This window comes from Callithrix jacchus, chromosome 10, assembly GCF_049354715.1.
Source record: "Callithrix jacchus isolate 240 chromosome 10, calJac240_pri, whole genome shotgun sequence".
Taxonomy (NCBI): domain Eukaryota; kingdom Metazoa; phylum Chordata; class Mammalia; order Primates; family Cebidae; genus Callithrix; species Callithrix jacchus.
The window spans coordinates 74,754,255-74,777,156 of NC_133511.1; the positions used below are offsets into that span (position 1 = coordinate 74,754,255).

Genomic DNA, 22,902 nt, shown 5'->3' on the forward strand with positions numbered 1-22,902 from the left:
TGTACTACTGGGTATCTACCCAAAGGATAATAAGTCATTATATCCAAAAGATACTTGCACACGTTTATTGCAGCACAGTGCATAACAGTAAAGATAAGAAACCAACCTAAGTGCCCATCAACCAATGAGTGGATTAAAAAATGTGGTATATATACACCACAGAACACTACTCAGCCATAAAAGCAATGAAATAATGTCTTTTGCAGCAATTTGGATGGAGCTGGAGGCCATTATTTTAAGTGAAGTAACTCAGGAATGCAAAATCAAATACTGTATGTTCTCACTTATACGTGGGAGCTAAGCTATGGGTATGCAAAGGCATAAAGAGTGTTATAATAAACTATGGAGACTCAGAAGTGGGAGGGAGGGAGGGAGGGAAAGGAAATGAGGGATAAAAAAATACATATTTGGTACAAGGTACACTTCTCAGGTTACTGGTGCACTAAAATTTCAGACTTCACCACTATACAATATAATCTAAAACCACTTGTACCACAAAAGCTACTGAAATTCAAAATACATATACATATTTTTAAAAATATAGTAACAATGAAACATTTAAGAAATAAGGGTTTCCAATAGAACAAAGATCGAAGTCAGTGAGGGGAAAAAAGATTAACTTTTTCACTTTTTTTTTTTTTTGAGACAGGGTCTCATTCTGTCATCCAGGCTGGAGGTCAGCACCGCAATCTCAGCTCACTGCAGTCTCAACCTCTTGGGCTCAGGTAATCTTCCCAACTCACCCTCCTGAGTAGCTGGGACCACAGGTGTGTGCCACTGCACCTGGCTTATTTTTGTATTTTTTGTAGAGGTGGGAGTTTACCATGTTGCCCAGGCTGGTCTCAAACTCCTAAGCTCAAGAGATCTAACTGCCTTGGCCTCCCAGAGTGCTGGGATTACAGGTGAGTGCCATAGTGCCTGGCCAATGTTTTCACTTCTTTATTCAGTTTCCATAGAACTATGTGTCCTTCTGTTTTTCTTCCCTGTCCTACCCACCCATGCTCCCACATGCCTAGCGCTGGTGATAAGCCACAGAAAATAATGCTGACCCACCAGGACCAGGTCTTGATGTGGTTTCAACAAAGTCTGAGCCTCATATCCTGAGATCTACCCCAGCCCTCCAGGGACCAGAAACAGTGACAAATACATGGGAACTATGTAGGCGACTCAAATGTGGACAGAGATGGGCACATCATACTGCTCCCAAATTGGCTTTCTTCCACAAACCTAACCTAAAATAGACAAAGGCTGCTAGATGTTATTTTGCCAATACCTTTTGGCAGAACTATTTCTAGCTAATTCTGATTACTGAACTACTTATGGAGGTTTTAAAAATGGTCCATCTGTAATCCAACCATTTTGGGAGGCAAAGGTGGGAGGATCGCTTGAGCCTGGGAGCTTGAGACCAGCCTGGGCGACACATGGGGTCCTGTCTCTAAAAATAAATAAATAAGTAAATTTAAAAATTTTTTACATGGCCCTCTGAAACAAGAAATAAAGTGGCCTCTACCCACGCCCCGTAACTCTTATGGCACTTTCTATGCAAACACTGTGGTCCTGAGTGCTATTCTAATTCGAAAGAGTGACCTGTCAATACACAGATGGGGGATAAAATAGCAAAACAGAATCCTCACAACTGATATTGCTGATTAACTGGACATGAAGGATTCAATTAAATACACTTTGACCTTAAGTGCCATTTTTTTTTCCATGCTAACCCATAGCACCAAATATTCATTTGCAAGTTGGGTTTTCTTTACCTCTAGGTCTCTGTATACAGATTCTGGCGACCACTGAAGAGCTCTGATTCCCCTCCCATACAATTATACAATTTTCAAGGGAACTTCCATTCCCCTGGGATTTGGTCCCAGTGGAAGAAGCCTTTTGGGCCTAAGTACTTAGAATCTACCCATCCCTGGCTCAAGAGGCAAGACCAGACTTTCATGAAAAGCGTCTCCAGGCAGTCCTGGAGAAAGACAGCTATTGAATGGCACTTCCTAATTCAAGGGGAAATTATGCTAACTGGAGTTCCCAGCAACAGTAAATGTAATTCAACATGACTAATAGAAAAAATAACTGACTAGGCCGTTTGCTCACTAGAAAATATATCCCCACATGTTGAGCCTTATCAGAGGTCATCTCAGCACCCAGAGCAGAGACCAGAGTGATGTAAAAACAGTCGCTTCCCAACAGCAATATTTGGATCAGGAGGGACCCAATACTCATATCCAAAATTAACTTCCCACGGAATTTCTTTTGTTGTTACTGTTTTCAGACAGGGTCTCGCTGACACCCAGGTAGAGTGCAGTGACACAGTCTCAGCTCCCTGCAGCCTTGACCTCCCAGGCTCAAGCAATCCTCCCATCTCAGCCCCCTATTTAGCTGGGACCATAGATACACACCACCACACTCAGCTAATTTTTGTATTTTTTCATACAGACAGAGTCTCACTATGTTGCCCAGGCAGGTCTCAAACTCCTGGCCTCAAGCAATCCTCCCACTTTGGCCTCCCAAAGTGCTAGGATTATAGGCGTGAGTCACAGGGCCTGGCCTCTAATTTCTTAACTTCATCCATTCATTGATTCATCAAACACCTAACATTAAGCATATTCACTGAATAAAAAGATGCATGAACGCACCCCAGTGCGTTTTCCACAGAAGATATTCAAAAACTGTTGGACACAAGGAAGGCAAAGTGTATAAACGACAGTGATACAGAGCACTTCCCAGACACCAGTGTCTGACAGTCTCAGGACACTGACTCTGATTAAAGGCACTCTCTACCCCACTCTAGTTAGTTGCCTCCAAAAGGAAGAATGAAGGAAGAGGGAAAAAATTCACACATATCTAGATTCAAACTTTTTAGCTAAACTGACATCCAAGATCCCAAGTTCAAATCAAAGAAAGACAAAAAGCCACCCAAAGTGACCTGTGCCTATGCAAAGGAGCTTCCAAAACATTAACAAACAGGGACAAATTCCCAGCATATTCTAATCACTATGACCTTTTATCATTAATAGGTCCATAAAAAAGGGCTTATTTCTTATGCTACTAACAAAGGGTTAAGCAGATATTTCTTTTTTTTAACCGCAATTACTTTTGCAAGATTATTTCTATCATATTTGTGTGGAGATCCTACATTCCAGTTTAAACAAATGATTCCCACACTTCCAGAGAGGCCTTAATTGGGCTAATCTGTTACTTTTAGTGCAGTCTTGCAAAGGCTGAATTCTTCTTAAGCCATTAAAGGACTTGAGCAAAATTCTTTTGATGATAACTTTTTTAAAAGATAATCTCCAGAGCTTACATATATTCTACAATTACTTATGCTAATAGAAAAATATATATATGTTCCAAAAGGCTCCTTCCAATTTGAAAGCTCTAATGGCCAGCATATCTGATATGAACTTCCTGCATATAACAAAACACAAACCAACAAGTATAATCATAGGTCTAAAAAGAGAGACTGGTAAACAAAAAGAGTAAAAGCTCAGCCTGCTTAGCCAGAGGAAGGGAAGGGAAGGATGAGTACAGATGGGACAGTCTGTACATTTGGTAGCTGCCTTTGGAGTCCAGGAAAGACAATTTATTCACTCTGTGAACATCTGTGCATTGAAGAGGGATAGGAAAACGGTAAAAGTAAGAGACATTAAAAGAAAACTTAGGCTAACTACAAGGAGACAACCTGTGATCATCCACCTGGAAACCTTCCTTAGAAAGTGTTTCCCAGGGAAACTGTGAAAGCTCTCTGAAAGAGATTAAATCTCTTCAGAAAGATTTAAGGATATTTGTAGGTTCTACCATACTAGAAGATTATATCTGAGTATGAAAGGGATATTCCAGTTCCCAGGAATTGTCTAAATGTCATTCCCAATAAAAAATAATTTAGAGAATTTTTAAAGAGCATATTACAGTCCTGTTTTCCTAAGCTTTTAGCTATCTTAGATAACCTAAATCACCTTTTTCTTAAATTATTAAAATGCCAAATACATATATAAAAACATTAACCGTGCAAGCAATGCATCGAAAATGCAACCAAATATTTCTGACATTTAAATAAGAGCGTTCCCAAAGTCTCTTTTTGAGGTCCCAACTCTCAAAACTAGGCTCAAGAGCATTCTCCCAGGAACACATACCAAAGGATCCCCAACTAACAATAAGCTTTACCATTCTCCGGAGGAATGACCACGTAACCTATAACCAGAGGCTGCAGAGAAAATAAAATGACTTTCAGGTGATACAAAATATAAACTGGGAGAAGGAACCAAGGTACTAACCACCGTGCGACCACCTCTGTCTGGCCCTAAGGGATTACCCTGGTCTAGAACTAGAAAAACTGAGCTCAAAGATCCTTCATACATCAAATGCCAGGAACTTCTGAATAAATGGTTTATTTAACCCAGGTTTTTCTACTCCAAATCCCCTACACTAAGAGGGGTCACATTCCTCAGAGGTCAAAACCCAAGATGAGTCATATCCTGACCCATTTAGAGGTGCTGGTGATAATTTCACCTATCAAAGATCCATTCCGTAGGGCAAGCTTTCCAACGTGTAAGAGGGTCTTAAAGGTAAAAATGGGTGTGGAGAACTGAAATCATATTTTGGTTTCACATTTTTTATTTGACAAAAAACCATGGGTGACTCTAATATTAATTAAAAGAAAACTTCTTTAGTTGACAAACTTCATTTTTCTGCCTGTCAGCTGCCCCTCCTTAGTGAGCCCTCCTGCCACGGGATAATCCCTGGCCAAACAACCAAGTCTCCAGAGCACTAATAAGTTCAGAGGAAAAGGCGTACAAGTTGCACAAGGAATACCAAGAAATCCAGATTGTATTCAAAGTGGCAGACTAATTCTAGTAAAATGTCTCCACCCACTGCTGCCCTTCCTGAGCCCATTATCTGCTGAGAATCAAAGGGCCTGGCTATAAATGTGACTGTCCGATGTCCTTGTGAGCTCCCTAAGCTGTATACATGAACAATACAATTAACTGGTGAGAAATGTGGAGGGATAGGAAGGCCTCTGCACATCTCTAAATCCTGGCTTTCTTATCCCTTCTAAATCCCCACACATGAACTCTACAAAGGCCTCCTGTTTTTCCTCCAAAACAAAAAGTAAAATAAATGTACATTTTCTGTTAGTCTGTCTCATAATTAAGAAACGTAATCTAAATTCACTTTTACCTTACTAGTACCAAGTTTTAAAATTCAGCTTTTTTTTTTTTTTTTTTGAGACAGGGTCTCACTCTGTCACCCAGGCTGCAGTGCAGTGGTGTGATCATGGCTCACTGCAGCCTCACCCTCCTAGGCTCAAATGATTGATCCTCCCACCTTAGCCTCCTGAATAGTTAGGACCACAGGCACACACCACCACGTATGATTAATTTTTGTATTTTTTCTAGAGATGGGGTTTTACCATGTTGCCCAGGCTGGTCTCGAACTCCTGAGCTCAAGCAATCTACGCGCCTCTGCCTCCCAAAATGCTGGGATTACAGGTGTGAGCCACAATACATGGTCAAAATTCAGCATTTTTAAGAAATAAGAGAATATGAGGGGAAAAGGCACATCAACTAATGTAAGATGTTTAGGGCGAGGAAAAGCGTTTAAACAAATTACAACATTGATCTACCTCTCAGGGTAGTTGTGAAAGAAAAAAAACAAAGCATTGCAAAACATGGGGGAACATGAAGGCAAAGCAGCAGTGGCGCTGATCCACATACACATTCCATTTCCGCGTGTGCCCTTTCTGATCCAAAGCAGCTCTGTGGTCACTACAACTAGTTCGTTACCGAGTGAACCACGCTACTCACTGCAGGGTACGGTAAGTGAGACAGGAATTGAAACACCCAGATATCTTAGCTACATTCACTTTTGTAACCTCCTAACTGGGAATGATGACTTGCACACGAATTGTGATGAGCATATCACATTACTATACATAGATGTCACCTTAATCTTCTAAAATAACTGCTTTACCCACAGCTCCTTTTCTCAAAAATCTTTAAAACCTAGACAGTGTCTATAGGATCAAGTTCTAACCCTTGAGCCAGAATTCAAGCTGACCACAGTCCGGCTTCCACTGGACCTCCCACTGCTCTTTGGAGAAGGCAACTGTGAAAGCACCCACATTAGTCTGAGAGCCAGGCATTGGAATTCCGGCTCTGCCACTTCACCACTGTGTCATCCTGAGAAGGTTAGGTATCTTTTTTATCTTCACTTTTTAAAACAAGAATTCCCTCATCTTTAAAACAAGAGCAACCATACCTATGTCACCACACTGATGGATGAAAGAGAGAGCTGGCGGTGGCACAGAGCAGACGCCGACTATTACTTTTCTCTCTAGGCCCAGCAGTCCAAGTGGTCTGCTCTCCATTCTCTTGAAAGCTTTCCCCAGCAACTCTCCACCAGTTTCAGAAGCACACTTTGCTTCAAGGCCCTCCTCTCTTCTACAAAACCTCCCTGCCTCAGAATCATTTTCTCTTAGAGCTTTATAATTATTAGATTCTAAGCCAAGTTTGTCCAACCTGCGGCTGGGCTGCCCAGGATGGCTTTGAGTGTGGCCCAACACAAATTTGTAAACTTTTTAAAAAATATTATGAGAATTGTTTGCGATTTCATTTTTTTAAGCTCATCAGATGTCCTTAGCATTAATGTATTTTACGTGCAGCCCAAGACAATTCTTGTTCTTCCAGGGTGACCCAGGGAAGCCAAAAGATTGGACACTCCTGTTCTAAGCCAAGTGATCTGAAATCATCCTTCACTCATGTGTCACTCCTCTTTCCCCAAGGAGTCCACAAACTCAAGAGCAAGGGTTTTCCGAATTACCAAGTCAATCCAATCTAAGCGTTCAGTAAAAAATACTCTGAAGATAAGAGTTGCCTTGGAGTTGTCTACCAAAAATGGGTGCCCTTCTGGCCCAAATAGGGGATAGTAACACTTCCCATACATACACTTGAACAATTTTTCTTCCCCCATAGCTTGGAGAGTTTTTCCAAAGGTACTATTTGCCAGATAGGCTGGGCCCAGTGGCTCATGCCTGTAATTCCAGCACTTTGGGAGGTTGAGGTGGGTGGATCACCCGAACTCAGGAGTTTGAGTCCAGCCTGGCCAACACGGGGAAACCCTATCTCTACCAAATACACAAAAATTAGCTGGATTTGGTGGCTAGCGCCTATAATCCCAGCTACTCAGGAGGCTGAGGCAGGAAAATCACTTGAACCTGGCAGATGGGGGATGCAGTGATCTGAGATTGCACCATTTCACTCCAGCCTGGGGGACAGAGAGAGGCTTCCTCTCAAAAAAATAAATAAGAAAAGAAAAAAAATTTTTAATAAAAAATATTTGCCAGATAAATAAAGGAGGGTTAAATCTATGTTAGTCACCTGGGAACTCTCTGCCAGACCAGTAAAATTTAAGAAGCCTTCACTTCATGCATTCAACAGGCTCTTCTTGAATTCTGGCCTTGTGCTGTCCTTAATTCAGCAAGGGAGACAGACGGTTAACAATTCAGTCTCTATCTTGGATTAGCTTTCTGGAACCTACACTATGTCTGATCCTTTAGGAACCCCTAATTCTGCCAAAAAAAATCAATTAAGGGATTCACCTTCTGAAAAATATTAAAACAAAACAAATAATGCAGCCCTTTGGGTTTTAACCCTGTGGGCCCATCCTAAAACGGCCAGTCAAAGTGTGTGCAGCTAAGAGGTTGCTGAACAGTCTTGCAGATGGGATAATGACCTCTTCGCCATTCCCAAGACCCTGCTATCCAAAAAGCAGAAACACCTGGTTGGGAAAAAAAAGCAAGAGTTGGAGTAAGGCAGTACTAAGGCAAATTTTCTCACTTAGTGAAGTTGTTTTATTCATATTCAAGTAATCACCAACTACCTTCATATAAAGATCCCAGGAAAATGCAATAAGCCCTCTTTAGAAACACATGGAAACACTGTCTCTTGAATTCTTCTCAGTTGCTAAATTCTTGGATAAGGTGCCATAAACGTTGACTACAGTGTGGACCCTGGAATACTCATCGAGCATCTGAACAAGGGCAAAAAAATGAACGATCCACAAATAAACAGTTTAACTTGTTGCAGTAATAGCGTGCAAAGTTAATTTTCCTTTGTTTGAGTTCCGTGTGTGTGTCTGCGTGTGTTGTGCTTGTGTATATGTGTGTGCTGTGTGTATATATTTGTGTCTGCTGTGTATATGCGTGTGCGCGCGTTCTTCAAGGAGCCTGCATACAAGCTGCAACAGCTCCAGATTGGAGCTCGAATGCCGCCGCCGAGGGGCAAGCGAGGCGCAGAGCCCGCTCCCAGGGCGTCCCGAAGTCGGGTCTCTGCTCTGCAACAGGCAGCTCTTCACCGCCCGACCCTCGCCGAGGTTCCCCACCCCCAACCGCGCGGACCTCGCCGAGCCGGAAAGCAGAACCGGCTGCTACTGACCGCCCGGGAGGGCGGATCCCACCGGCCCCGCTCCTCCGCGCCTGCGGCGACCCCCACGCGCGTACTCACGGAGCTGGACACCGTCGCAGAGACCGGGAGTCGGGAGTAGCGGGGAAAGGGCCGGCAGGGCAGGGGCGGGACCGGGCGCGGCACGCGGGAACCCGGGCCACCCAACCCGGAGGCGCTTACCTCTGGGCTCCCCAGTCGGGCCGGGCGCGGCGCCTTGACTGGGTCTCGCTGGGAGCCGCGCGGCCCAGAGGAGGAGCCGCTCCTGCAGAGAGGACGGGCAGCAGGCAGGCATCCGCGCCCCGGGCTGCGGCCGGACTGCAGGGAGAGAGAGGGGAGGGAGCGCAGATTTGAGTGGAGGGGGCGTGGAGGATGTGCGCCTCCACCCAAGACCGAGAGGGTGGGCTGCCGGAGCCCGGTGGAGGGGAGCGCTCGGAGGCGCCGGAGGGAGCGAGGAAGCCGCGCCGAAAGTGTGAGAGGGAGGGTGGGGGACAGGGGTGAGGAAGGCGGGGGCCGGGAGCAGCCGGGACGAGAAATTGGCCCCCAAGCTGGACGGCCCTCACCTCCGCACCATCCGACTAAGAGTTGTCTGGGTCTGGAGCAAAGCACAACGGGGTCTGAAACTTTATGTCATTTTCTCATACACACGTGATCCCCCTGCAGTCCAGATGGTTTCAATCACTGGAGGAAAAAAGCGGCTCTTCTGGTATGCGTGAAAAGCCGGAGCTGGGAAAGTCTGGGAAAAGCTGCCTGCACAGCCAGCCGGCCTTCAAACAAACCGATGAGCTCTTTCCCTTCTCCCAGTTCTCTGCCTCAGGGGAGCCCTACAAAACCCAAACGAAATAGAAAGAAGCTACTTTTGGTACTGCAGCAGTAGCAGAACTCCCAAAGCACTAGGGTTCCAAGGAGCCTAGTCTGAACCAAAAGCTCCAAAAGGGATTCTGAAAATTTACTTTAAATACTCCCATGGTTTGCAAAACCAAAACTAGAAAAGGGTGCCATTGAATAAGAAAGCAATGGAATACCAGCATTAAGAATCTGTGATTTATTAGTGGAATTCTGAAGGAAATAATTAGCCCAGTACAACAATCAACTTGGAAAAGAATAATGTAAATTACTTAAAATCCAAACCCATACATACTTAGATGTTTAAGCCGTGTAATCCATTGTTTACTTACGTAAATGACTGTAAATAAAATTTGATATCGAAATGCAAAACTGAGCAGTAATGAAAATTGACTTTTGAAGTTTCAGTTTTACACTTACTTTACAAATTTACATTTCGAAGGAACCAGTGTGTATGGACAAAAGCAGGCTCTAAGTCCAGGACATATTTCAAAATCGAAGCCAATTCAATTGTCACATATCCTAAAGAGGTATTTACTCAGCTGCAAGGCAAGCATCAAAAATAATGAGTTTAAGATACATCCTGGCCGGGCGCGGTGGCTCAAGCCTGTAATCCCAGCACTTTGGGAGGACGAGGCGGGTGGATCACGAGAGATCGAGACCATCCTGGTCAACATGATGAAACCCCGTCTCTACTAAAAATACAAAACATTAGCTGGGCACGGTGGCGCGTGCCTATAATCCCAGCTACTCAGAAGGCTGAGGCAGGAGAATTGCCTGAACCCAGGAGGCGGAAGTTGCAGTGAGCCGAGACCGAGCCATTGCACTCCAGCCTGGGTAACAAGGGCGAAACTCCGTCTCAAAAAAAAAAAAAAAAAAAAAGATACATCCTGAGGCTGGGCGCGGTGGCTCACGCCTGTAATCCCAGCACTTTGGGAGGCTGAGGCGTGTGGATCACGAGGTCAGGAGTTCAAGACCAGCCTGACTAACATTGTGAAACCCCGTCTCTACTAAAAATTCCAAAATTAGCCAGGTGTGGTGGCGCGCGCCTGTAATCCCAGCTACTCAGGAGGCTGAGCCAGGAGAATCGCTTGAACCCGGGAGGTGGAGGTTGCAGTGAGCCAATATTGCACCACTGCAGCCCTGCCTGGGTGCAGTGGCTCACACCTGTACTCCCAGCACTTTGCGAGGCCAAGGTGGATGGATCACTTCAGATAAGGAGTTCAAGACCAGCCTGGCTAACATGGTGAAAACCCATCTCTACTAAAAATATAAAATATAAAAATTAGTCAGGAGTGATAGCAGACACCTGTAATTTCAGCTACTAGGGAGCCTTCAGGCAGGAGAATCCCTTGAACCCAGGAGGCAGAGGTTGCAGATCACTTCACTGCATTCCAGCTTGGGCAACAGAGCAAGACTCTGTCTTTAAAAAAAAGATACATCCTGGAAATAATTTAACTTGGTCAAGATGGAACACAAATAATGGCAAGAACCAAACTAATCAAGTCTACTATTCCTTTGCCAAAAAAGGATATTACACATGAATTTCTAGTATTAACTCTTTGTCTCCAAAATACTGATGCCAAAGGACCCCAGTTGGGCCTTTATAGCAGAGGGCCTTATATACGGTGTGATGCAGTGTGCACGTGAAAAATAAATCAATTCCTGGTTGAGTTGGTTCTACACCTGGGAAGCTCAAGATTTCAGCTGTTGCTGAGGCATACTGGAAAGCACAAAGGCCAAAAATCAGAACACTTTTACTTTAATCAGAACAGGTTTTACTCCAAACTCACAATGTAAGTGAGTTTCTAGTCTATTTCACTGAAGTGCTTGAACACTTCAGGAGACCTGGGCCATATTCGGATGAACTTAACCCTCTTCAGTCTTTTCCAATCTCTCCAGTTGCACATTAGGGTGGTTCCTCTCCAAACGTGGAACAAGAGAACTCTTGAATGTGAAGGCAAGCCACAGAATTTAGCAACCCTCCAGGCAAATTCTACCTGCAGCTCTTTGAGCTCTGTAAGGAGGTTCTTAAGTCTCCCATTTTCAAAACTATTGGAACTTCTAAAGTCCCATTTTTCTTGTAAGTAACATCTGCAAGGAAAGACAACAAACAGCATCAAGATTTTCTCTATTCCTACCCAGGACAATAATTATTTTCGTCTTTGGCAGCTACTGCTGCTGCCTCTTATATGTGCTGAAGCAATGTAAGAGGGCCATAATGAGATATAAATACTTGTTCTTTTTGTTTGCCAATTCCATTGCAAGTTATGCATGGAACTGTTTTAATTCTTAGGAAAAAACCTTCATTAGATCTGCTTTCTCAGAAAGAAAAGTAACATCCCTTAAATGTTCTAAATATAGTCTAAATATAGCCTTGAGTCTAAACTTCACATATATGACTATTAGTTCATCTTAATACTGGCCAAATTATGTCTTAGAGACACTGACATCAGAAATGTTGTTAGTGCAATATTTTAAATAGTAATTTAGTAATCTGCATTAACCTAATGTTCACATCACTTGACAAACAAGGTCAACTATATATAAGGTACTAAAAGAGATGGCAAGCTCTTTGAGGACACCAGCCTAGCCTGTCTTGCTAATAATTACATCCTATCTACCTAGCACAGTGCCCAGCATGAAATAAGCACACAGTAAATACATGCTGTCTGAATAAATGAAAACACTCCTCATAAGGCTACAATCCTGTTGTAGAGACATGTGACTTATAAACAACAGAATGAAATAGCCATGGGAGGATACTAGCAACAGAAAAGAGGAAGGGATCATTAGCATTAGCCATCTTTGGACTTTAATCACAGCATATATTCAGAAATGTGCAGAGACTGCTGAAAATAGGAAGCGTTTGTAGGAAGAATTTGGTAAATTTACTGCCTAATTTAGGGGTCTGAAATACACTTTCCCATGTTCCCATTATTCAGGCCCCTCAACACAGAGCCAAGACAAGATCTGAGCATAAACATCCTGGCTCTAATTTGGATAGTATGAATACTGTTCCTTTCATCCTCTCTCATACATCTCCTCCACCCCCAAGCCATTTCCTCTGTACTGTCTTCTGTCAGTCTAATGAAAGTTTCCTAATCTTTAGAAGCAGTAGCTTTGGTTCTCTTTGTGCAGAGAAGTACAATATGCCCTGATTACATGGTTTTATTCCATACAGATGCCTGGCAACACATCTTATAGCTAAGGGTCTGTTTAATATTTTAACTTTGAGAGCCTTATAATTCAACTATTTTGTTATATACCAAAATAGAACTTGACATCACAAAGATGGGCTTTGCTTCCTTTTGCTATATTAAATCGTGCACTTAAGCATGGTAAGTTGTCTGGGTTTTCTGGTTCGTGGATTTTGCTTTGGCATGTTTTGTTTTTTTTCCTTTGAGGGACAGAAGGATTAAGATTTTCTAGAAATTTTCAGGTTTGCAGGTCTAATACACATGAAACAATGATTTCCTTCTAGGTGCTCTGCCTGTAATATCATATGTGTTCATTAAAGGGGCAATGAGGGTCAGGTTCAGTGGCTCACTCCTATAATGCCAGCATTTTGGGAGGTCAAGGCAGGAGGATCTCTTGAGCTCATGAGTTCGAGACCAGCCTGGGCAACATGGTGAAACCCCCCCTCTTCTAAAAAATATAAAAATTAGCAGGGCATGGTGGCAGGCACCTGTAATCCCAACTACTTGGGAGGCTGAGGCAGGGAGAATTGCTTGAACCTCAGAGGCGGAGCTTGTAGTGGGCCAAGATCATGCCACTGCACACCAGCCTGGGCAAGAGAGCGAGATTCTGTCTCAAAAAAAAAAAAGAAAAGAAACGAGAGAGAGAGAGAGAGAGAGAGGAAGAAAGAAAGAAAGAAAGAAAGAAAAGAAAAGAAAAAAGCAATAAGACTGCTTAACTGCTGATGCTGGGCACACTGGGTCTGTGAGTAAATGAGATGAGATGTCAGGTGACTTTCAGATGGACAGGAGACAAAAACAAGCTCAGAAAGGTTCATCCAACCTGGACGGTCCCCTCACTCCTCTGTCTTGCTAAGTCATCCTTCTTTCTTCTCTCATGGGCTTGAAGATACTTTTTTTTTTAAGGCTAGTCAAATGAAGAAGTGGAGTGGAGAAGGAACACAGAAATCTGTAACTGGTTGTGATCAATTAGCTGTAAACATCACTGAACTTGGAGCAGCCTGAAGATAATTTTTCACTGGAGAAAATTAAAATCTAAAAATTTACTCCTTTGAAACACTAGTTACCAATCTTTGTTCTGATGGTATCAGTCTTAGATTTAATGAATTATCTCCAGATAAAATAATGATTTATATTTGTCACTGAATTCACTGAATTTTACCCAACATGCATCCCTGAAACCAGAATTTGAAATGTAATATTATCTTGTCATTCTCCATCTTACTGGCAAAACAAAAATCCATAGCTCGCCTCCCCCAAAAAAAATCACCATTGTATCTATAGCTCCTTATTCATTCATTTATTCATTCAATAAGCATTTATTAAACATCTGCAAAAAACTGTTTTTTGACTCTGGGGGGAATAAAAGAGAAATAAGTTGTGTAAGCAAATTTAAAATCTGGTGATAAAAGCATTAATAAATAACTACTCAAAAATAAATAGCATACAAGAAATAACAAGGAGGAAATATGGGAATTTGCAGAAGTAGTAGAGACTCTTACTAGAATTGAGAGAAAGAGAGTTGGACCTGAACCTTCAATGACTATTAGAATTTCTACTTCAATCAATAGAAAAGAAGGGGAGAAAATTTTAAACCAAAGCAATTGCCTGAGCCATGAAAGTGAGAAACTAGCTGTAAAAACAGTGACTGGTCCTCATTTGACTGAAGTAGCAAGTTCAAAAGGTAAATTAATTGGGGAACAGCTTGGTGGTTCCTCAAAAAGTTAAACACGGACTTACCGTATGACCAGCAATTCCACTCCTGGGTATATACCCAAAAGAACTGTAAACAGGTATTCAAATACTTGTACACAGAAGTTTGTAGCAGCACTATATACAGGACCCAAAGGTAGAAATAATCGAAGTGTCCATCAACGACGGAATTAATTTTTTTTTAGATGGATTTTCACTCTTGTCACTCAGGCTGGAGTGCAATGGTGCAATCTTGGCTCACTGCAACCTCTGCCTCCCAGGTTCAAGTGATTCTCCTGTCTCAGCCTCCCAAATAGTTGGGATTACAGGAATTCGCCATCATGCCTGGCTAATTTTTGTAGAGACGGGGTTTCACCATGTTAGCCAGACTGGTCTTGAACTCCTGCCTTCAGGTGATCCGCCTGCCTCAGCCTCCCAAAGTGCTAGGATTACAAGTGTGAGCCACCATGCCTGGCTATGAATGGCTTTTTTTTTTTAATGTAGTGTATCTATACAGTGGCATATTATTCAACCATAAAAAGGAATCATATCCTGATATGTGCTATGGGGGTGAGCCTTGAAAACATTATACTAAGTTGAAAAAAAGTCAGACACAGAAAGTCACATATTGCATGATTCCATTCATATGAACTATCTAGAACAGGTCAATCCATAGAGACAGCAGATAAGAGGTTGCCAGGGCTCAGGGGGAGAAAGAAATGGGAAGTAACTGCTTAGTGGGTATGGGATCTCCTTGACAGTGGTGAAAATGTTTTAGAACTAGATAGAAGTGATGGTGGCACAATATTGTGACTATAATTGATATCACTAAATTACACACTTTAAAATGGTCAAGTTTTATGTTGTGGTAAATTTCACCTCAAACATTTATTTAAAAGGCAGACTCACTAGGGCTCACTGTTAGACTTCCCAGTCAACAGAAGTCTACCGTCCCAGTCACCGTGTAGTTAGGCAGGGCCGTGTGACTGTCCAACCCTCATCTAGCCAACAGGCTGTGAGCAGAAGTGACATGTGTCACTTCCAGGCCAAAGCATTGAAGAATATGTGAAAGATGTCCATGCCTCTCTTCTCTGCCACATAAATCCAAAGCCATGTGAGACTGAGGCAGACTGGGTCCCTAAATAAACTAGTACCTCCCTACTGAGTCATGCTGGGCATGTGGGATATATACAGAATATCCTCATTGTCTTAAGTCACTGAAATGTTAGAAGCTGTTATTACAGCATAAGCTTAGTTCCTACTGACTGATACAGGATCAGATCCAGGAAGGCCGAAGGCAATATGAAGGAATTTGAATTTGATTCCGAAGGACGTGGGGAGACAATATTTTTGAGAAGAGTGACATGATGTGCACTTGAGGAAAATAACTCTAAAAACAAAAGTAGCTCATAACCTTTGGTGCATGTCAAAAATCACCCAGAGAAAATTACAGTCATCTTCCAATTTCTTTATAAATTCTTTAAAGAATACAATATTTGTCCTCTGGAGAAAAAAATCACCTGAGAAGCTTTTCAAAATGCAATGCTCTGGTCCAAGACATCTCCAGAGATCCTGAATCAGAATCTCTATGCAAGGCACACATAGGAAAAAATTACAGGAAATTCTAGACTAGAGGTTTGAGGCAAGGAGGAGATGCCAAGTTCAGAGATGACCAAATTCACATGCTTAGTAGATTCAAATATGCATTCCAATAAAATAATTATTCTCCCGGCAAATGGAACAATAAATGCTTAGAGAGTTTCTACTGAAACAGTGAGTTATGAAAAGGTCAGTCACACTAACATTTGTACAGTCAGAGTGATGACTTTGAACATTTAGGTACCGATAGAATGGTGGTGGTAGTTTTCATGCATCTACTCTATTGCTAACTAAGCAGCAGTCTACCCCAACATTTCCATTATGCTGGGGAATGCGGTTGACTGGTTGACATACCACAGAGAGCAAGGCCATCTTCAGTCTCCTGGAAGGCCAAGCTTTTACATCTACTTTCCTTCTTTGCTTCCTTTTCCTTTGGTTTTGTTTGTTTGTTTTAGGATAATTGGCATTCCATGCTGTTATTAATTCCTTCCTCCTAGATACTCATTAGTCAGCTTTCAACTAATCAAGACTTGAAGAGCCAAAACATTTAAGAGCTCAAAAAGGCTAAGATATGGATGCATTGGAAGCTGTCACTTTGAACTCTGTGTGTGTGTGTGTGTGTGTGTGTGTGTGTAGTTTTTACTACCAAATTTGATTTATTATATGTAATTGCTAAGAGCCTCAGCTTTCCAGAATAGAGACTTCAATACTGTGAAGAAATAAATCCTTTACTGACAATAATTCAGTTTGTGTTGCAAAATGCATCTTCAGAGCATCTCAGGAGAAGTGATCTCTGATAAATTGCATGAAAGCTGACTGACAGAAAAACTATCTTCATTTCTAAAACTGACAGGCCTTGAGGCTGGAGGACAGCTTGAGGCTAGGAGTTCAAAGTCACAGTGGCTATAATTACATGTGTTATCTCCTGGAGGTAGCAAGACTTCGTCTCTAAAAAAATAAGACATAAAATTGACAGGCTTCACTACAAACCTCCTCCCAATACTGAATACTGCTCAACAATCCTTTCATTCCTAGTGATTTTGATCCTCTTCTTGTTCCCCACAGCGACTGTCCCAAGCCTGTCTATTCCCAAAACATCCAAATGTTCACTGTCAGCAGGTAACCCTACCTTCACCACTGAGAAATGAGAAGTGCAAATTCCCTCAACTTTTCCCTACCATGTCCAAATGTATCTTCATTCCCCCACCTCCTGTCTCAGAAGCATGCTTACTCTACTTCTTTTGAAGAACGAGCCTTACTATGTTGAATCTCCTGTTTCTTTCATCTCCTGTCTTTCTCTTTCCTGTTCTTCCCCTTCATTTTTGTGAGTACCTTCTCCAGTGGTTTCCTGTGAAAGGCTGCAGAGGAGGTAAATTTTTTTTTATCAGTTTGGAAATATAATGTATATATTTTTTGTCTTTGGAAGCTTGTAGGATCTTTTCCTGAAAATTCATAGTGATGTGCCTTAGTATGGGTACTTTTTCAAACATTGTTCTAAGACGCTGAACTTCCAATTACCTTGTGGATATTTGCACCTGGATGTTCCACAGACACCTCAAACTTTACAATACATTGCTGGCTTCTGGCATCCTATGCTTCAATCTCATAAACAACTTGTCATTTCCCAGAAAATATTATGAAAGTTAACATCTCTGTTAGATCCAACTCAAATGTCACCTTTTTAATAAAGCCCTCTGACTTCTTCCTACCCGCTGGCAGAATGGATTACTCCCTCCCTTGGCACCTAAAGCTCAGTTCCATAGTGCATAACAATTGTTCCTAAGTATTGCTCACCATGACCCAATCTGCTGACTGCTAGCTTTCGAGCCTCTTGAAAGCATGGCTTATTTATCTATCAGTATAAGCTCCATCTTTATTCCCTAGCAAATGGCTGTTACTCAACAAATAGCTGTTGAATTGCAATAATTTCAGGTGACCATACAGTATGAATATTTGACTATGTCATCATTAATTAAGCATAGAATGTAACCAGAAACCTAATCCACTAGAAAAATATTATGTAAGTTTCAAAATACATCTATGGTTTTTATTTTAAAAGATTATCATTTTTTGGTTGGGCACTGTGATTCATGCCTGTGATCAAAGCACTTTGGGAGGCCAAGGTGAGTGGATTGCTTGAACCCAGGAGTTTCAGATCTGCCTAGACAACATAGCAGGGCCTCGTCTCTACAAAAAATACAAAAATTAGCCAAGCATGGTGGTACATGCTTGTGGTCCCATCTACTTGGGAGGCTGAGGTGGGAGGATCACTTGAACCTAGAAGGTTGAGATTGTAGTGAGCTGTGATTGTGCCACTGCACTCCAGTCTGGGCAACAGAGTGACAGTCTGTCTCAGTCAATCAACCAATCAATTTTTAAAGATTATTATTTTTAAAATAAACATTCCCAATCTTATCTAAAGCACATTCTTGTTTTTTGTTTTTTTGAGATGGCGTTTTCCTCTTGTTGCCCAGGCTGGAGTGCAATGGCACAATCTCAGCTCACTGCAACTTCGCCTCCCAGGTTCAAGCGATTCTCCTGCCTCAGCCTCCTGAGTTGCTGGGATTACAGGCACATCCCACCATGCCCAGCTAATTTTGTATTTTTAGTAGAGATGGGGTTTCTCCATATTGGTCAGGCTGGTCTCGAACTCCCGACCTCAGGTGATCCTTCTGCCTCAGCCTCCCAAAGTGCTGGGATTACAGGCATGAGCCACTGCACCTGGCCCAAAGGCACATTCATTATTGTCACTTGCACACACTTATTTGCACAGAATTCAAAAAACTAATTCAGTTTTGAATCATCTGCTCACCCAGGTGAGCATATGAACAGCTCTTAGAATACAGAACACATTTTGTTGTTGTTTTCATTTGGGATAACTACAAATAAAACCAAAGAAAAGGCAAAAAGATCTCTTTAGAATATATGACCCATACAAAATATTAATAATGGTTAGCCAATAAGCATTCTGATAACCTTTTTTTCAAGAAATGTCAAGTGATTGAAGAGCGAAGAGAAGAAAGACACTCCTGAACTCTAACTGGAACAGTGCTACTAAGGCATTACAAGGCTAAATGAAGAATGTTCATTCCTATGCAGGGATTCAGTGTCATTAGGGGCTTTTTGTTTACTTTAGTTTGGTTTGATTTTCTTTTTCAAACTAAGCCCTAATGCCAAATCTTACATTTTTTTTCCTTTTCCTGTTGAACTGATGCTATGTTAAGATATAAGCACAAACATCTCGTAAGTGTTTTAAATCCATCCAATTGTTTGAGAAGGCATACGTGCTGGGCCTATGAAGCCAAAACATTAGAGCTAGGAATTTTGATGAAGATAATAATTGCTTACAGATCAGCTTGTTTTAACTTGCTGAACAAAGAGTACAATTTTATACCACATCTTCATCAGAGGCTTTTTCTCTACATAATCACTACTATAATGAGCACTTTAAAAAGGGAGATTATCTATAGGTTAAGGAGTAAGGAAGTTATCAATTAGATTCCATCATCTTCAAAATTTCACTTACTCAAACTTTAGATTAATAGAAAAACTGTTTTGGCTGACTTAAGCAATGTTTTGAATCTTTAAAAACCATTTGTTTAGTGTGCACAGCATAAAATCTAGGAATGGAGACACCCCACCTGTATAGAGATACAGTTCTCTCTCTCACATCTTAAAAATGTGTTCAGGCTCTATGGCTGTGTCAGAAGTTGCTCTCTCACGCCTCTCATGCAGTTACTTTGATCAATTGCAGACCCTCTAATTCACTATTTGACCAACATTTATTAAGGGCTTTCTCCATGACACGCAATTCAGTGAAGGTGGGGACGAGCTCAGTCCCTAAAAGGATATTAATACTAGTTTACTAACAGAAAAAAAAAAAAAAATCCACCCATCCAATCATTCTGTTGTTTCACCCTAACTCTTTGGACTTCCTTTTTTTTTTTTTTTTTTTTTTGAGACAGGGTCTCTCATCCAAGCTGGAGTCCCGTGGTACAAGCATAGCTCACTGCAGCCTCAAACTCCTGGGCTCAAGCAATCTTCCCACCTCCACTTCCCAAGTAGCTGAGGTTGTAGGCACGAGCCACCACACCTGATTAAGATTTTCTATTTTTAATTTCCTCTAGAAATATTTAGCTAGAAATCCTAAGAATTAAGTTATGGTAGGTGTACAGGATTGGATTAAGGCAGTAATTCAGTGATCAGATGGTTACAATACCAGGTAATCTAGGAGTCAACATGGTTTCAAAACAGAGATAAGACAGAATGGAGCAAAGTCACCAATTTCACAAGATAAAGATAACTCTTCATGCATGGTACCAATGATGACCCTTGGTTTCCTGGATCCTTTGGCCTTATAACTCTACCCTTTAAGGCAGAACTCTCTAGACCTCACTCTGCAAGCTATGTTGACTTCTGATTCCCTTAAACAGGGAGCCATTCATCTCAGCCCATAAGCCTTCAATATCAGTGTGTTAAACCCAGAGTCACGTCTTCCAACTAAGTCTGAAACCTGTAAGGAGAGGAAAGGAGGGTGGGAAGTAAGAGATCTATGTTGTCCAGAAGTACTAAGGGGCCAGATTCTAATGGCAGAACTTAAACTTAAGACTTCCAACTCTGGATATTTGCTTAATCTTTCCTATCAATCCCATTGGTACTTGTGTGACAACCTCCTCCACTCTGTCTCTGACCAGTTGCTTGCCCTGATCCTTGCCATTCAGAGGCCATGTGGCTCTGATCCAAGATCTTTGTTCTAATCTTGTATCACGAATATGCTAACAATCTGAAATGCTTATCTGGTTCCTGACCACTGTCCTAGAACTGATCACAAACTAGATTATTCTCTTACTACCTGTCCCATGCCATGCATGTCAGTCTCATGACAGTTTCTCATCCTGCTTCCCAACCCACTGCCGCCTATAGTTCTAGTGCTGGCCAAAATTATAGAAACTTTTTAAATTCATTTTGGAAGGACAAAGGAATTAAGTGATAATTAGTTTATGTAACAACACTATGCAGAAAGGATATAAATTTGCTCACAATTAACTGTAGTACATTCATCAAGTTATTATATCTTTCTACACCTCAAGCTTTCAATCTCTAAATTAATACATTTGCTACCACATTCTCTCAAAAATATGTTTATACATATGTAATTAAATTAACATGTACTCTGGGAGTACAATAAAGCTATAATACACTCCTGCATTGCTAACCATATAATGAATATTTAAAATATTTAGAAACAAATTGGCTCCCTGTAAGAAATAAAAATGTTGAGTAACTTATTTCTCAAATATAACACCTATACCACATAACTGAATATTTCTGAAATGTTATATAAAAAGAAAAATATTATAATTGAATCAAGAAAGGCATACTATTCTGAAGAAAATCAGTGGTGGGTTCTTTTTCATGGTGAAAAAGGGTTTTGGAAATGTTGACAACTATCCCATAATGAACAAGTTTTATATGTTCAGCTATAATTACACTGAGTTTTCTGAAAGAGACTAATCTTCACAATATTATAAGAAAAGAATTTTTTTCTAATTTTTTTTTTTGGGGGGGGGGAAACAGGGTCTCAGCTCTGTCACCCAGGCTGGAGTGCAGTGGCACACTCATGGTTCATTGCAGTCTCGACCTTCCAGGTTCAAATGATCCTCCTGCCTCAGCCTCCCATGTAGCTGAGACTACACGTTCACGCAAGGCTAATTTTTGAAAAAATGTTTGTAGAGAGACAAGTCTCACTACGTTGTCCAGGCTGGTCTAAAACTCCTAGGCTCAAGTGATCCTCCCATGTCAGCCTCCCAAAGTGCTGGGATCACAGGCATGAGCCACCATGCCCGCCCTAGGAATATTTTTCTGAGTACATTTTATTCGGTTAACTCATTTTAAGTCTTCACCTTTTCTACTAGTGAAGCACTAACACATATGCATTTTCCTTTTAATTTAAAGACACGAAGATTTTCAATGCTCTTACATGAGAAGCATTCTAAAGTGTTAGAATAAAGTATACTTCTAAAATGTAAAAAAGTTAAAGGAGATTCCTCATCTCAACTCTTAGCAGATACTGTATCTGGGAAGGGTAAACAGAAGCAAACAGTTTCCTGAAATTCTGCCAAGGCTGCATATCAACTGCCTGGCAGGAAATGCTTCAGAGGACCTAGATAAAGAGACTCATCTTCCTCTGGCTTCTTATAAAGCAAATGTACTGAGTTAAACTAGCATCAATACAATAAGCAGAAAAGGGCACTGAGAAACTTTAAATGATGGTACCTTGTAGGATTTATGACAATTAAATAAATGGTTTGTCTGTCACTTTTAATATACATGAACCTCACTTCTCAACAAACGTACTCAATACAGGTCAGTTGGATTTTTGCAGTAAATTAAATCTTATCTTTCCATTAACTTCCATCATGATTTGGTGAAGTTATCTTACGAGAAATTTTCATTTAGCAGCAGCTCTTAATATTTTAACATAGGCCGGGAGCAGTGGCTCAAGCCTGTAATCCCAGCACTTTGGGAGGCTGAGGCAGGTGGATCACGAGGTCAAGAGATCGAGACCATCCCAGTCAACATAGTGAAACCCCGTCTCTACTAAAAATACAAAAAATTAGCTGGGCGTGGTGGCGCGTGCCTGTAATCCCGGCTACTCGGGAGGCTGAGGCAGGAGAATTGCCTGAACCCAGGAGGCGGAGGTTGCAGTGAGCCAAGATCGTGCCATTGCACTCCAGCCTGGGAAACAAGAGCGAAACTCCGTCTCAAAAAAAATACAAAAAACAAAAAACAAAATATTTTAACATTATAGAATAACGCTTTCTTACATTTATATAGCAAATAATTTTTCAAAATATTTTGCATTATCTTAATTTTTTTCTAACATCTCATTTCATAAGTGCTAGCAATAATGTTCAGGCAGGTTAAATAATTTAGTTGTAGTCAAAGTTTAAGCTAGTCAGAGAACCAGGTTTAGAATCAATATGCTGGAAACATTTTCTAGTATTTTCCCTCTGTCCCCACTATATAACAGAAAATAGATTTGAAAATCCCAATACTATCTTTACCAAAATAATCCTCCTACCTCACCTCATTTTATTTTATTTAACTGCAAAAAGGATGATAAT

At 41.3% G+C, this 22,902-nt stretch overlaps 1 protein-coding gene across 9 annotated transcripts in view; it reads right to left on the reverse strand.

Annotated features, from left to right (window-relative positions):
• DENND2B (DENN domain containing 2B) overlaps nt 1–22,902 on the reverse strand; it is a 204,613-nt gene that overhangs the window by 167,572 nt on the left and 14,139 nt on the right. For 5 of the 9 annotated variants that reach the window (XM_035265722.3, XM_035265721.3, XM_078340459.1 and 2 more), the window contains exons 1-2: nt 9,005–9,038; nt 8,625–8,759 (exon numbers count right to left, since the gene is read on the reverse strand). The exons of 1 other annotated variant lie outside the window; for it this stretch is intronic. In XM_035265722.3, coding sequence (XP_035121613.1) covers nt 8,625–8,759; nt 9,005–9,015 — 146 coding nt within the window. In that variant the 5' untranslated portion in view covers nt 9,016–9,038. Of the gene's footprint in view, nt 1–8,504; nt 9,039–22,902 lie in introns of those variants that run through there. 3 more of the 9 variants (XM_078340453.1, XM_054242041.2, XM_078340460.1) reach the window with 3 other exon arrangements.